The following is a 15,347-nucleotide window of genomic DNA, read 5'->3' as shown; positions in this document are numbered from 1 at the left end:
GACTGTTTAGAAAGGTTTCCCAAATACTCCCACTGGCTTCCATTGTTCAGCCTAACTGATAGCCCCACCCCAAACTCACACCTTAGGTTTAGCCAATGTGCTTGTGTTGGGCTGGTCGGGATGCTCAAACAAACAGTGAAATGTTTTGAGCCACATTGTTTACTCTTTTTCTTACAAATTATGACTTATAATTTATTTTAGTCTCTGCATATTAAGATAGGATAGGAGAACATATTTTTAACATAGAAAAAATTATTCACAATACTTTTATGTGAATCCCTATCTATACACCTAAATTCTATCTACAGTATACCATAACACTACTGCTAAATCTACCCCTTAAGGAAATATTCTGCCATTTTTAGATTTTAACTAAGACATTTAGTACATTTATTAAGCTATTTTGTCCTGGGGACCGTTTGGATGTCTCCACCATGTAAACGCTTTGACTTTTACTTGGAGACCTTTGGTCCTCACAAAGATAGAAAAATCTGATCTACACTCAAACTTTCACACAGCAAAGCAGTTGCAGACGGCGACCCAAAAGGTTACAAAACACAAACACCCACACAGTTAAACAGTGACCAACTACGACCCAGCAGGTTACATACACACAGCAAAACAGTGACATGCTACAACCCATAGGTTAAACGCACATACAAAGAAGCACATTATGACCTATCAGATTACACAAACAAACAAATGCACATGTGGACTACAGCAACTAGATGTTCCTGTTATATAGGCCCTTCCTTTCTTTTCTTTCTTTCTTTTAATTAGCTGTCAATCTATCTATCTGTCTATCTATCTATCTATCTACGGTGTAACGATCCATCGATCTGGATCAATGCCTCGATCAAGTCACCAACGAGACAATGTCATCGATTCAACGTGTAAATGTTAATGGTTATTTTTTTAAGATGCACCTTTATTTTGATATTCTCATGCCAGCCACTTCCGTATGCATTTCCGTCAGACTATGCAGCAACCTTATGATCAGTTTTGCCAGGTTTGCGGTTTTCCTGACCGATTGGGCTATTTTGAAAATGCAGTTGTGGGTAAAAATTTTGTCACGTGTTGCGTTTTTTGGGTTACTTAAAAAAATTTACAAGTTAGATGGAACATACTATAAAATGAAATACAACATACTTTTTGGAGCTTGACACCTTTCAAACCAAACTTGGGGTAAAAGGCTCTCTCACTTGGGGTAAAAGGTCCCTAGGGGGTTTAAAGTGATATTAAAGAGTTATTGGGCACAATTTGTCAACTAATGCTAATAATTTTGAGACAGCAAGATGCTTTTTTGAGTAACAAATTAAGACTACTTCAGAAAAAGTTGGAGTGGTGGTGGCGTAGTGGCTAAAGCACAGGGCTGTTAATCAGAAGGTCCTTGGTTCAAACCCCACAGCCACCACCATTGTGCCCTTGAGCAAGGCACTTGACTCCAGGTTGCTCCGGGGGGATTGTCCCTGTAATAATTGCACTGTAAGTCGCTTTGGATAAAAGCGTCTGCCAAATGCATAAATGTAAAAAAGTCAATCATTTCCTGTTAATTTCTAACACATTTGGCATTTTATTACATATCAAGTATTATATAAACAAACTAATCTCTATTATGATTGGATGAGTCAATGTGAGCCCACTTTGAACATTTTTCATAACAAATCTAAAGAAAAAAATTTGCAACCCCAAATACTATCCTTTCACTTATTGGACAGTTATATACAAATGTTAATGACCTTAAACAAAACTGAAAATGATAAATAAGTATTCTGTCTCAAAATAAATGTGTTAATTTCATTAGCTTCATAAATTTGCAACATAAAAAATAGAATTTGACCAAATTGCCTCAAAATAAACTTTTAGACACCACACACAAAGATCATATGGAACAGGAATATATTTCCTCTATATCGTGAGGCACATTTTAATTCTACATGAGCAATTTAACATTGTCACATGTTGACAGCGCTGATGAGGGAAAGAGAAAACACCTGCCCTGCACCCACATCAATTACAAGACTTTTCTATGAAGGTAAAATAGTGCCTAAATGATTTGCAAGCACAGTGTAAGATTTGTAACAGCATAAATGAAGTTACAAGCATGATAGAAAAGTTTGCATGACCAGTGTAAGATTTGTGAAAGCGGAAATTAAACTGCAAGCATAAAAATAAATTGCATGTGCACAGACGGTTTTGTAAATGTGTATATCAAGTTGCAAGTGTAAGAGAAAAATATTAGCAACTTTTTAATGCCATGTGTTGTGAATTTGCAATTTCATATTAACATGAAGTAAATGTGGTCTAGTAAATTCTTCTGACTTCCTTTTTTCGTGCTTACACTTTTGGCACTAGTTTATTTTACACATACAGACTGATTCTACACGGTCAATCTGTTTAGCTGTTCTTGACATTAATTCTTTGCTTGTTTATCGCTGATTGTAGGTTTCAGATGTGAAAAAAACTGTGCCAAAAGTGTAAGCACGAAAAAAGGAAGTCAGAAGGATAAAGACCATATTTACTACACACTTACTGTGTTCATGTGAAATTTCAGATTCACAAAACATGAACTACAGATACCGGCAGGTTATCCCTGTCTACCTGGATGAGGGAGGGGACAAAGGGAGGGAAACACCTACACCTAGTGTGTTTGATAAGTTTGTTAAGTGTGGCACCTACACGCCGATCGTGCCAAATTAACAAAACATTTAAAAAAAGAGAGGGAAATGCCAACACGGAGCAGCAGTGGAAGAGAGAGAGAGAAAAAAAACACTTACTCACCGGTTCTCCGATACGCTGTAGCTTGGTCGTCGGCCACTCCTCCACCCTCTAATGGACAACAGCCACGCCTCCCCAGACGGATCGGACACAGTCCTCCGGCCCCGGGTGGACGGAACGCCCCGCCGCATCTCCCATGCCCCTGGCACCAGTAACAGCTCCAGCCAGTTGGTTGGGAGCCCCTCCTCCCCTCCCGGTTGGCGGCCATTCCTCCGCTTACAGATGGCCGGGCTCCTCCGTCCTCCAGTGGATGGCCGCAGCTGCTCCATTGGGGTGGATGGTAGTGGCGAGGACTCTACTACGGTGCATCCCTCCTCCTTCCCGGATTTCAGCACCAGTGTAAAGGGATTCATGGAAAGGAGGAGGTGAGAACTGGCTTGACAATATAAATAATAGTTTAATAAGCAACTTAAACAAAAAGACAAACACACAAAGGTGTCGGACAGTTGTCCGTAAATCTCTCTCTGTCACACTGCAGCTTCCAGTCGGCCTTTATCCCTCTCTGAGGCTTGATTAGCCTGAATAGGGGCCGGGTGTGTGGAATCACGACCCGGCACCACCCTCCGCCCTGTCACACAAATCTTCACATCACCCAACACCCTTACTATCATTTATCATATTAAACTGTAACAGAATTTTTCAATACAACTGTGGAAGTTGTAGCCAAGAAAAAACATGGATAGCGTAAAATATGCACATAAATATCCATCGCAGGCTCCTAAATGGAATCAAAGCAAAATGGCATCACGGCAGACTTTGAGGTATCTACAAACATTGGATCACCGGCTAGGAGAATCGATACAGCATCATATTGTGATTAAATTTGCTATTTACACCAGTACTATCTGTCTGTCTATCTATCTATCTGTCTGTCTGTCTGTCTGTCTGTCTGTCTGTCTTGACCACCATGTCCCAGTTTGACACGTTAAAAAAAAAAAATAATCTGCTCATCCTAATTTAGACACAAATATGCAGAACTTGTAATTAGACAAAATACACATATAGTGCCCTTTTCAAAACCCTTTATCTTTGAAAGCATATTTTGTATTTATGTTCCAGATGACCCTATAGAGGCACAGTCGTTTCTGGAGATGGAGTCAGTACCTGGTGAGAAACTACTACACACACCATTCTCATTGGCCTGTTTATGGTCTTGTTACTTTGGAGGTTTTCCCCACATATACATGATATATAAGTATACAAGAAAGTCTCTACTGCCACCAAGTGTTGTTCATCTGAATTACAATGCAGAATCTCCAGCTGTTGAACTTGTTGTTACCAAATCTCAATGCTTTGTTCAAGGTTTCAAACACACTAATGGCAGAAAGTCCATTAATTTTAAAATCAAAAGTACATGATGTAGCTGTCCATCCCCTTCATGACAGCTACATCATGACACTGTGCAGCTGGCAACATACCAGTAACATGGATACATGCAACATAACAGGGAAACATGCATAATAAGGCTCTACTTTGAGAATGCTTAACTGTTCTAAACAGATTTGATTCCTCACCTGAGGGAAAGTGGGATTGTTCACCCAATAATGGAAAAATCTATCATCATTTACTCATCCTCACGTTGCTCCAAACATGTATGACTTTCTTTCTTCATGGAACACAAAAGGAGATGTTAAGCAGAAGTACAGCTTCAGTCACCATTAAAAAAGCAAGGTTTGGAAAAACATAAGGGTAAGTAACTAATGACTAATAGTGCATTTTCATTTTGGGGTGAACGATCCCTTTAAATGCCTTGTTTAAGGCCACATTAGTAAAGGGGGAACAGTAACTGTACAGTTCATATATCACCTACACATTTTGTTTACCAGCCCAAAGCTTTAACTACCAAAAGTTAAAGCCAAAGAAGCATAGAATGTGTCTAGCACCATATTCTATACATACAATAGCTGACTTGAGCACCTTGTAGTGGGTTTATGTGAATTCGCTATTTTGGAAGGTAGACTTCGCTCAGTGTTTTTTCCCCCTTCTTTTTTAGCATACGTCTGGTTTGCTTGTGACTTTGGCTGGGCTGATAACCCCTCCTACTGTGGGTGGAGTCAAGACGGTGGAGAAGGAGCTGAATGGCACATAAAAAATAATAGCAAACATGCTGATCGTAAACTACCTAACCTGGACCACACAGGTGTGAGCTGGCCTGATCTTACACTTGTCCATTCAACAACCAATCAAATTACATAAAGGTTGATTATAAGTTCCTCAATGCACCTTTTCTGTTTCAGGGATGCCTCACAATTTTATTTACGCTGCTTCCAACACCAACACTATGACGAAGATTGAAACGATAACAGAAGAAAGTATGGCAAGGAAAGGAAATGTACCAAGACTAGCCAGTTTGTCCGTCACAGCACCAGATACAGACCTGTGCATGTCTTTCTGGTACCACTTCACTGAGAAACACACAGGAACACTTAATATCAAACAGAGGATAGACCGAGGAGAGGAAGAGGGGGTGAGAGACACTGAGAGGCTGATACGCTTTGTAAATGGGCAGATTAAAAGCAGATGGAGGGAAGCAAGAGTTCTTATTCCCAGTGCTGACACATCTTATCAGGTACTAATGATGACCTCATTTTAATATGCTGTTCATGATCGGAACATTGTGATCAATATGTGCATGACATAACTGTCTTTCTCTAAATTTCTGTGTTAGGTGATTATCGAGGCTCAAATGGATCCTACAGAATCTGGTTATATCTCAATAGACGATATAAAAATACTGCACGAAGTGGATCCAGATGAATGCATGGGTATGTTAAGCCCCGCCTCTTTCATTTATGACACCTTCCAATCTCTTGTCCTGCATAATGGATGATTCCTGCAAGCTAAACTTAACAAACTTGTGTCTTCAGTGCCCAAATCCTTAATATTGGAAGAAACAGCGGTAAACACTCAAATATCCCAACTTCTTTTCAAATCATCTGATCTGATCAGTGAATATTAAAAAGTTAAAATTAAAATTAAATTCACATGGTAAAAAATCTAATAATGTGTTGTTTAGCATTTCATTTATAAGCATTTTATAAAATCCTTCATTAAAGAGTTCTAAGCCCTTAACCAAACCAACCAACTCTGGATTGAAGCAAAAAAGTATTTGAAAAACCATTGATGCATGTGTCTGATTTACTGTGTTTAGAGGTTCAACGTGAGTGCTTCTCACAGAACACGGGCATGCATAGAGTTTTCACTTTGTCTTCTCTGTTCTCAGTCAACTGAAAACTGTTTGCAAGAATTGTCACCAATGAGAATGCTGAGATCTCGGACCATCTCAGGAAGAGTTTAGTTCCCTTTATTTCCACGGAGCAGTTTGCGTTTTACATTTATTGTGAACGCAACTTTACTGGTTTACTTTATTTTGGCATTGCTTAATTCCAACTAATATTTCTGGCTGTAAATGCTACATACGTAGCAAATGTCATGCAACGAAATTAGGTGAATTGTCATGTGTGTCATCATAATTCAATACAGCCTCAGAAATAGTGCTTGAACAAGAAGTGTCTCTTCTGTGCTTGTCTACTTTTTATTCTTCATTTGTAGGTTGCAAAATGATCATTATGATAATAATAATAATATTTACTTCCGGAACCAGACTATTGCGCTCTATTGGCTGCAACAGAGACAGCCCACTTTTTCGGGGGCTTTGTTTCTAGAAGTATTTTCCCCATTCATTTTCAAGCCTGAAATCACAGAGATGAATCACAACATTACAACATTTGATTTAAAGCAAAAAGGGAAATGGGAAAAAAAACAGGCAGGTACAATAAATTGTACTTTCTTATTCTATACTAGTTAGGCATTAGCCAATGTTACCTAGCTAACCTTCACTAGTTCACAAATATAACGGAATAAACAATTCTACTCATAGATGTACAGTATAGTTTAATTCCTCCTCAAAAGCACTTATTGTTGAAACACGATACCTTGTAAACACAAGCTTCCCGGCTGACTGATAAAAACCTGGGGCCTGATTCATGAAACATTCCTAATAATAAAATTATTTCTAAGTACTATTTTCTGCTTATTTTCGAACTTACGGGAAAATAAATTATGAACATTTTGTACTCCCAAAGATTTCTTAAAAATGTTCTCATCCTTTTCTTAAACCATTAACATTAATAGCTTGACACCATCTTAAAAACATCTTATAATGAATCCTATGCACACTTGCCATTTTTGTGTAAAATATGCATTGGACGGTCTGTTTTTCAACTGAGACTAAGACTACAGAATCATTTATGATCACTAAACCTTAAAGATGAAGTATGTAACTTTCTGTGTTCAAATATTTTCTCGTATCCCTGCTTATTATGCAGAGACATCTATAAGTAAGTCACTCATCAAAACTATAAGCACTTTTTTTGCACTTTTTTTCTGTAGCACTTTAAAAATGTCTCTGTTTGTTTTGAGCAACCCTCTTAGACCCGCCCCAACAAAGTTACCCAACCAGTGGCACGAGCTGGGGTGGGACTATCTCTTCGTTTGATCAGGGTGGGGGGTGTATCTCGAAAGGTTTATTTATGTTATCGCAAATAACGTAAATAAAAATACGTTTATTTATGGAGATTCTGAATGTGATTTTTAGCGTGCGTGATTTACGGAGTTGATCCCTGATTTTGCGTGTGTGTGTGTGTGTGTGTGTGTGTGTGTGTGTGTGTGTTTTCAGACCCAGAGGATACAGAGGTTGATGAGAATGAAGTTGATGAGAACAGTAAGACTCACATTTCACTAACTTGTGTTTAGACTCTGTAAGACAGTGGAATACACCTTGTTGTATTGCAATATTGTGATATAACATCATTAAAGAAATGGTTTAGCCAAAAATGAAAATTCTCTCATCATTTACTCACCCTCATGCCATCCCAGATGTGCATGACTTTCTTCTTCAGCAGAACACAAACAAAGATTTTTAGAAGAATATCTCAGCTCTGTAGGTCCATTTAATGCAAGTGAATGGTGACCTAAACTTTGAAGCACAAAAAAGCACATATAGGCAGCATAAAATAAATCTATATGACTGCAGTGGTTTAATCCATGTCTTCTGAAGTGACACAATCAATTTTGGGTGAAAATAGACCAAAATATAACTCTTTTGTTTCACTGTACATCTAACCATTACAGTCTCTCGGCATGGCAATGATTTCAAGCTTGATTACACTTACTAGTGCTTGACACATGCACAGAGTGCAAGATGGCACCAGGAAGTGTAATGGAGCTTGAAATCATGATTGCCAAGGAAACTGCTGATGTCAAAATTTACAGTGAAAAAGAAGTTATATTTTGGTTTGTGCTCACCCAAAATCAATTGAATCGCTTCAGAAGACATGGATTAAACCACTGGAGTCTTTTGGATTACTTTTATCAAATCCCTTTATTCTCATTCAACCATATACACAAATGCAATAGTGGGTGAAAGTCTTGGGTGCAGTTTTATGCTGCATTTATGTGCTTTTATTTATTCATTTGTTTTGTAAGGACCTACAGAGCTGAGATATACTTCTCAAAATCTTAAGTTTGTGTTCTGCAGAAGAAAATAATTAATATACATCTTCATATAGATAAGCTTATTCAAATATACTTTCTCTCTCTTTCTCTTTAGTGACTTGTGAGGGGACTGATGACACCCTGTGGAATTTTGGTCGTGGCTCCATGCTAAAGAGCTTAGATCCCATCCTGATCACCATCATCGTGATGAGCGCAGTGGGGGTTCTGCTGGGTGCTGTGTGTGGGGTGCTGTTCTACTGCGCATGCACTCACACTGAAAACAGAAACCTCTCCGCACTGGAGAACTACAACTTTGAGCTGGTGGATGGTGTCAAACTAAAGAAGGAAAAACTCAGTGCACAGAAATCTTACTCGGAGGCATGAGGAATGCTGGACGAACACATGAGAAATTGCTGGACATGTTGAAGGAACGTTTTTAGAACGCTCTACACAAGGTTGAGACTGAGTCGCGTTGTTCTCAGGATGTGCAGGAAGAGGGACTGGCCTCTAAATGATGCTATGTATAGATTGTACAGCCAGATGATGATTGTCTACTCATTTGTTTGTTTGTACATTTGTTGCTGATGATGAGACTAAGACAAAAAAAATTATCCTCTCACACAGTTGGACATGAGTTCTATGAGCCCTTTTTTCCCCATAAGTCAGAGCTGTACACAACTGGGTTTTCAGTGTAATTGTGCTCTTGTGTTTGCTTGGAAATGTGTGTTTATTTTATTGGTAACACACTTCATTCCAGTGGTGCCTTTTAAATGTGTTTCCATTGCCATTTCACACATGGGTTGACCCCACACCCCTCCACCCCGACCCGCTCTACACAGACAGTCATTTGCTTTTGGGCACAAATTGTTCTCCCCCCAGAAACTGCCTGTACACTAACCCACTATAATTCAGAAGTCAATATTTACATGTAAAAACATTGAGTGTCCTCCATCGTCACTTGTTCTGCCAACACAGCCCACAAAAAAGTGAAACACTCCATTAGAGGTAATTAATAGCTTCTAAAATATAGTGAACCAAAAAATATTTGAACAGTTAAAGGAGCTTTCCGGGTTCAGCACAAGTTAAGCTTTTTAACTTTTAATTTTGTGATTATCACAAAAATGTATAGAGTTATAAAGCCAAATTTTTGAGGGTTTAAAAGCAGAAATAAGAGTTTTTAAAGTTCAAAAATTGGCCCCATTCACTTCTATTGTAAGTGCCTCACTGTAACCCAAATATTTTCTTTTTTTTTTTTCTTTTTTTTTAAGAAAAGGAGGGCCGAGTCAAAATTCAGTTTTGGTTGTAATCAATATTATGCCACAAATGCTGTCGATTGAGCTTAACTTGTATTGAACATTCCTTTAATACATATACAAATGTATAAATGTGATTGCATTAGATAACAAAATTATTCAAACACATTTTAAAAGCAAAATGTTTCACAAAAATATGTTTGTTAGGTTTTCAATTATAAAACAATATATATATATATTATACTGATATAATATCAGTATAATATATATATATACTGTTCAAAATTTAGACCAAATGTATTTGGACAATTTCTAGTTGTCAAACATTAGTGAAACATATTCATAGTTAATGTACTGTAATGGCAAAAAAAAAAAAAAAGAAAAGTAAAGTAAAAGTTAGAAAATGGTTAAGATAATTTTTTGCAGATAACCTTGTTACCTAATGCAGTTAAATTAATATACACAGTACTGTGCAAAAGTGTTAAGCACATTAGATGTTTCACAAAAACATTTGTCTTAAGATGGTTATTTATATATTCAGCTTTAGTGTGTCAATAGGAAATATACATTTTAGACTCACAAACATTACTCTTGCAAATATGAAATAACTGAAAATAAGTACAGGGAACCCTGCAACAGACGGCATGACCTCCGCAAAGCCCCCCACTGAACACTGAGTCAGTCTGAGATTACATGAAGAGATGTAAGAAATGGAGACAGCCTGACTAGATAGAAGAACAGTGGCAAATTCTCCAAGAAGCTTGGAACATCCTATCTGCCAACAACCAATAAAAGCTGTGTCCAGGTATACCTAGGAGAATTGGTGCTGTTATAAAGCCAAAGGTGGTCACACAAAATATTGATTTAGCTTGTTTAATGTTTACTACACCTCTTATGACATGAATTGATATTTGAAAACTATTTATGGCATTATTTTTGAAGATATCCACAATATGCAACAGTTTTCACAAGTGCCTAAAACTTTTGCACAGTACCGCATATATATATATATATATATATACAGTATATATAAGGAGGAGGCAGAACAGTCAACATAACTTTGACATAAAAGAACTGAAACATAACGTAAAACAGCATCCGCGTGTGTGTGTGTCTCTCTCTCAAACTGGTACCCCTGGCTGATTAGGTGACTCAGCGCCGGCCACGCCCTCCTCCTCGTTACACTCCTCCACTGCCCGATTCAGACCAGGGAACCTTAGGCGTGATATCCTCCCTTCCTGGAGAGGAGGTGTTGCCCTTCTGGCCGTCCTTCAGCCGGCAGGTCTTTCCTGCCTCTCTGGAGCCCTGGGAGAGATGAGGGGAAGGAGAGGGAAAGACAGAAGGGAAGAGACACAGAGAGAGAGTGAGAGAGAGAGAGAGAGAGGGCGATAGAGAAAAACTCCACAGCCACTCCTCCACCCTCAGGTGGACAACAATGAGTTCTCAGACCCCTGGTGGATGGAAAGGCTCCTCTTCTTCCTGGCTGATGGCAGCGGGTCCTCCGACTCCCGACGGCCAGCAGCGACTCCTCCATCACCTGGCGAGGACTTCACAACAGTGCATCACTCCTGGTAAGGTTGGGCAAGGAGGAGGTGGAAACCAGCAAAACGTATACAAAATGACTTTGACATAAAATAACTGAAACATAACATGAAACACATAGATGCACACACACACAGCAGCTGCGTGTGTCTCTCTCTCTCTCGAACTGGCGCCCCCTCCCGGCTGATTAGGTTATTCAGCGCCAGCCATGCACCCTCACAGCCCGGCTACGCCCTCCTCCTCGTCACACACCTATATATCTGGATGGATGGATGGATGGATGGATGGATAGATAGAAATGTATTCCTTTGTCAGGTGCAATAGTGTGGGTGGGAAAACTTAATTAATTCTTATTTGACATTTTTAACACTCTTTGTAGCTGCTCGTGGAACTTTAATCTTTGTGTCGCCATGGTATCGTGTTCTTATCAAGTGACATCACAATGCCTGTGGATCTTCTGTGAAAATTGTTTCTTCTAGACTGGCAGGAGCCAGTAGGACCCCTCCTGATTAGAAGCTGCTGAGAATGGGGAACAAGGACCATAAAAAATTTAACATTTAGGAGTGCTAATGTAGCACCATGTCCCCAAAGAAATTAATTGCATTCACGATCTGTGCTTTTGAGCATTTGCAACCATACCAAGGAAAAAGACAACACGTTGGCTGAAAAAGGGATCTGGGTATATTTCACATACAGAAGAAATGCAGTTTCCTTTAACAGCTGAGAGGAGTTGGCAGAAAACTTTCATACATAATTGTATACATATGTAATTTTGCACTGAGGATTAGATTTAATGAAGAATTTAGTAAGTAATAAAGTGGTAAGTTAAATCGAAAGAAAAATAACTGTTGGTGTAACAGCTAATTTTAGTGCTATTTAAAATGAAATTGTATTTTTCTTAAATGTTACCATTTCTGTGATTTTTTTTTTTTTTTATGTCCTTATAAATTCACACTGTCCCAACAAACTGGTCAGTGTATTGACTGTTGGTGTTTGTTGTGGCAGTTTGACAATGACAGGTATGATTAATGTCTCAACATTCTAAATCCAACAGCCAACTTTAGAATGTTGGTGTTTGTTTGAGTTTGTTGGGGCCAGTGTGAACTGGTCTTAAATCTGACCTTCCATCACAGACTTTCACCAAAAAAATTAAAAAAATATATACATATACATACATATATATATATTATTTTATTTTATTTTTATTTTTATTATTATTATTATGTATTTAATTTTTTTGGCCTGTTGATTTTTAAAGTTATGAAGTCCAGTATGTCTGGTGGTTGTTTTGTATTCACAGTTCTGGGATAAACAGAAAAAAACAACAACAAAAAAACTTCCGCATCAACAACGGTCTAAATTTTGACCAATATGAAGACTTTCTCAACGACATTCCAAAGACTGAAGTTACAGTAATAAAGCTGAATCCATAATGATTGAATAAACAACATAATGATTTTGTGTAGTTAAACGTTTTGTGTGTGTGTGCACGTGTGTGTGTGTGCGTGTGCGTGAGTCTTCCATAATTCATTTTCCAGTTTTACTAAATATTTATAGGAAAGCCGGTGCTAGTGTCTACATTTTTAACCTCAGTGAATAACTCTCAGGGTAGGTTAACTTAGGAGTATTAAAAAAGTCCAAACCTGTAGAGACTCATAAACCTTAAGACTTAAAATTACTAGAAAACTAGTGAACATTTTACTATTATTTCCCAGTAAAAAAGCGGGAAAAAGATACCGTTCAAGCAACGCATCTACCACTAGATGGCGACGCTCTACAAGTTCAGCGGTGCTGCTATTCTTCCTCTTTGCCGCTAATTTGCGACAGAAATCTCCATTTCTGAAACTTCAAAACCTCTTCAGCTGACAAAACTTGAGTAAAAAAAAAAAGTTCACCCAAAAATGCAAATGTTCTCATTTACTCACCCTCATGCCATATGTGTATGACTTTCTCTATCTGCTGAACACAAACAAAGATTTTTAGACATATTTGCAGGTTCATTCAATGCAAGTGAATGATAACAGAATTTCGAAGCTCCAAAAGCACATAAAGGCAGCATAAAAGCAATCCATACAACTCCAGTGATCCATATCTTCAGAAGCGAAATAATAGATATGGGTGAGAATCAGATCAATATTTAAGTCCTTTTCTTACTAATAATTTCCACTTTCAAACTGCACTCTTCCCTCCTAAGTGTTCTTCTTTTGTTTTTGGTGATTCACATTCTTCTTGTATATCACCACGTACTGGGCAGGGAGGAGAATTTATAGTGAAAAAGGACTTAACTATTGTTCTGTTTCTCACCCACCCATATCATATCTCTTCTGTATGGATGGAGTCCATATGGATTACTTTTAGACTGGCTTTATAAGCTTTTTGGAATTGTAAAGTTTTGGCCACCATTCACTTACATTGTATGGACCTACAGAGCTGAGACATTCATCTAGAAATCTTCATATGTGTTCTGCAGGAGAAAGAAAGTCAAACACATCTGGGATAGCACAAGAGTGGGTAAATGATGAGAGAATTTTCCATTTTGGATGAACTATCCTTTTAAGCAGTCCACATGCAGCTTTTTACAAAGAATTGATGACTAAACCTATATATATCATTCAGTTATCCATTTGTTCGTATTGTCACTGCAATAGGCAGCAGACAAGTGTTTTGGAAAGCAAATGGTGATGTTGTTTGTGTTGTCAAGGTGACATGGTGTGGTTTCACTTCCAAACCACTGTTTCAACACTTCTACAAACCACTGAGTTTGTGTTCTGTGTGTGTGTTTGTTTAAACATTAGTTTAATATTGAGGACATGTGATTACTGTGCAACTTCCCAAGAGATGCTAATGGTCCAGCTAATGCGCATGCTCTTTCACAAGTTGATTGATCGGTTGATTGTCTCGATTACCTGTAAGGCGGGACTTCCTTTTCTACATGCGCCACACTGGGCGTTCCAATTTCTCCCACTAATTTTAATACAAGTGGTCCGCCTTGGTATAAACACTCTTTGGCGCACGTGCATTAGCTGGACCTGCCTTAGAAAAAAAGAAAACTAAATTAAGCGTGATCTGAGCTAATAAAGCACAATTTATGATACCATTGTTATCAGATTTCACTGCTAAATTGGAATATGTTCTTTGATTGTAATCTTGACCAACATTGTTGCATTGCAACATGAATCAATTATTTGGTTAGTGTTAGAGGCTTATGTTTCGCTGGTTTCTGTTGCTACTGCTAGTCAGTTGTTGTGTGGTGATGTTAGGTGCTCATCTTTTAACTTAATGAGGGTTGTTCTTCTTCTTCTTCTTGTTGTTGTTTAATGGTGATTAACTCCTAAAGAGCATTATCGCCACCTACTGTACTGGATAGCAAATTAACCTTGGGTGATAAGTCTGAAGTTTAAAACTGTTTCCTCTTCCTTCCTACAAAAGGACCATTGACTAACTATCTATATCATCCCACATACACCACCATTATTTATAGTACCTGCAATAGAAGTTTCATTGAGTTTCAATGGGGTTTGTTGATTACACCGTTTTTAATGTTCGTATGAAAAGGCCTGAGATCCATTGTGTGTCTGTCAAACAATTGAACATACTGCCTTGCCTGGCAAGACATGCTGTAACTCTTTCTTCAGAGGCAAAGACTGTGGATAACTTCATGTAATGGTGACAAAATGAAAATGTTCATATTGTAAGTTGATTGTTGGCACGACATTTGCAGTTCTCTCAACATGCATTTTTGCATTTACAATCAAATTCACATTGACTAAACATAGCAATGTTACTGTTACATTACGTTGCATTGAAATTTTAAGTTTGCTCAATTCTTTTTTTTTTTTACCGTGCAGAGGACTGACTTGCCTTGAAAGAAACTTTGACTTGCACGTTTTCAAGTTGACTGAGAGGGGATGTCTGTATCTAAAGGGTAATACAGTTTTTCATTCATTTTAAAGGGGTCATGGTACTGAGAAATAAAAAATCCTTTGATCTTTTGATTTATAAGAGGATTTATATATGTTTTTATAAATCTATAAAAACATAATGTACTATAAAAACATTCTGTAAATTTCAGAACTCAAAAAACAGCTTACTGTATATTGAAGCCAATCAGCTAAACAAAAGGATGTGTGGCTAAACACTGCCTGTGTTACAACAGGCTGTGGTGGCTCAGCGGTTGAGGTTCTGGGTTACTGAGTCATCAGTAACATTACTGGGGTTCTGGGTCATCAGTAACATTGCTATGTTTTGTCAATGTGAATTTGATTGCTCGCTAAATGC

At 38.0% G+C, this 15,347-nt stretch overlaps 1 protein-coding gene across 1 annotated transcript in view; it reads left to right on the top strand.

Annotated features, from left to right (window-relative positions):
- LOC127644727 (neuropilin-1a-like) overlaps positions 1-9,775 on the top strand; it is a 42,336-nt gene extending 32,561 nt beyond the window's left edge. Inside the window, exons 12-17 of the mRNA XM_052128061.1 lie at positions 3,838-3,885; positions 4,772-4,918; positions 5,016-5,347; positions 5,447-5,543; positions 7,457-7,501; positions 8,390-9,775. Coding sequence (XP_051984021.1) covers positions 3,838-3,885; positions 4,772-4,918; positions 5,016-5,347; positions 5,447-5,543; positions 7,457-7,501; positions 8,390-8,658 — 938 coding nt within the window. The 3' untranslated portion in view covers positions 8,659-9,775. The remainder of the gene's footprint in view (positions 1-3,837; positions 3,886-4,771; positions 4,919-5,015; positions 5,348-5,446; positions 5,544-7,456; positions 7,502-8,389) is intronic.
- The last annotated feature ends 5,572 nt before the right edge of the window (positions 9,776-15,347 follow it).

The sequence above is a fragment of the Xyrauchen texanus genome, chromosome 6, assembly GCF_025860055.1.
Source record: "Xyrauchen texanus isolate HMW12.3.18 chromosome 6, RBS_HiC_50CHRs, whole genome shotgun sequence".
Lineage (NCBI taxonomy): Eukaryota > Metazoa > Chordata > Actinopteri > Cypriniformes > Catostomidae > Xyrauchen > Xyrauchen texanus.
Note: the sequence above shows the minus strand (reverse complement) of the source record. Positions and strands in the feature narration are given on the sequence as shown.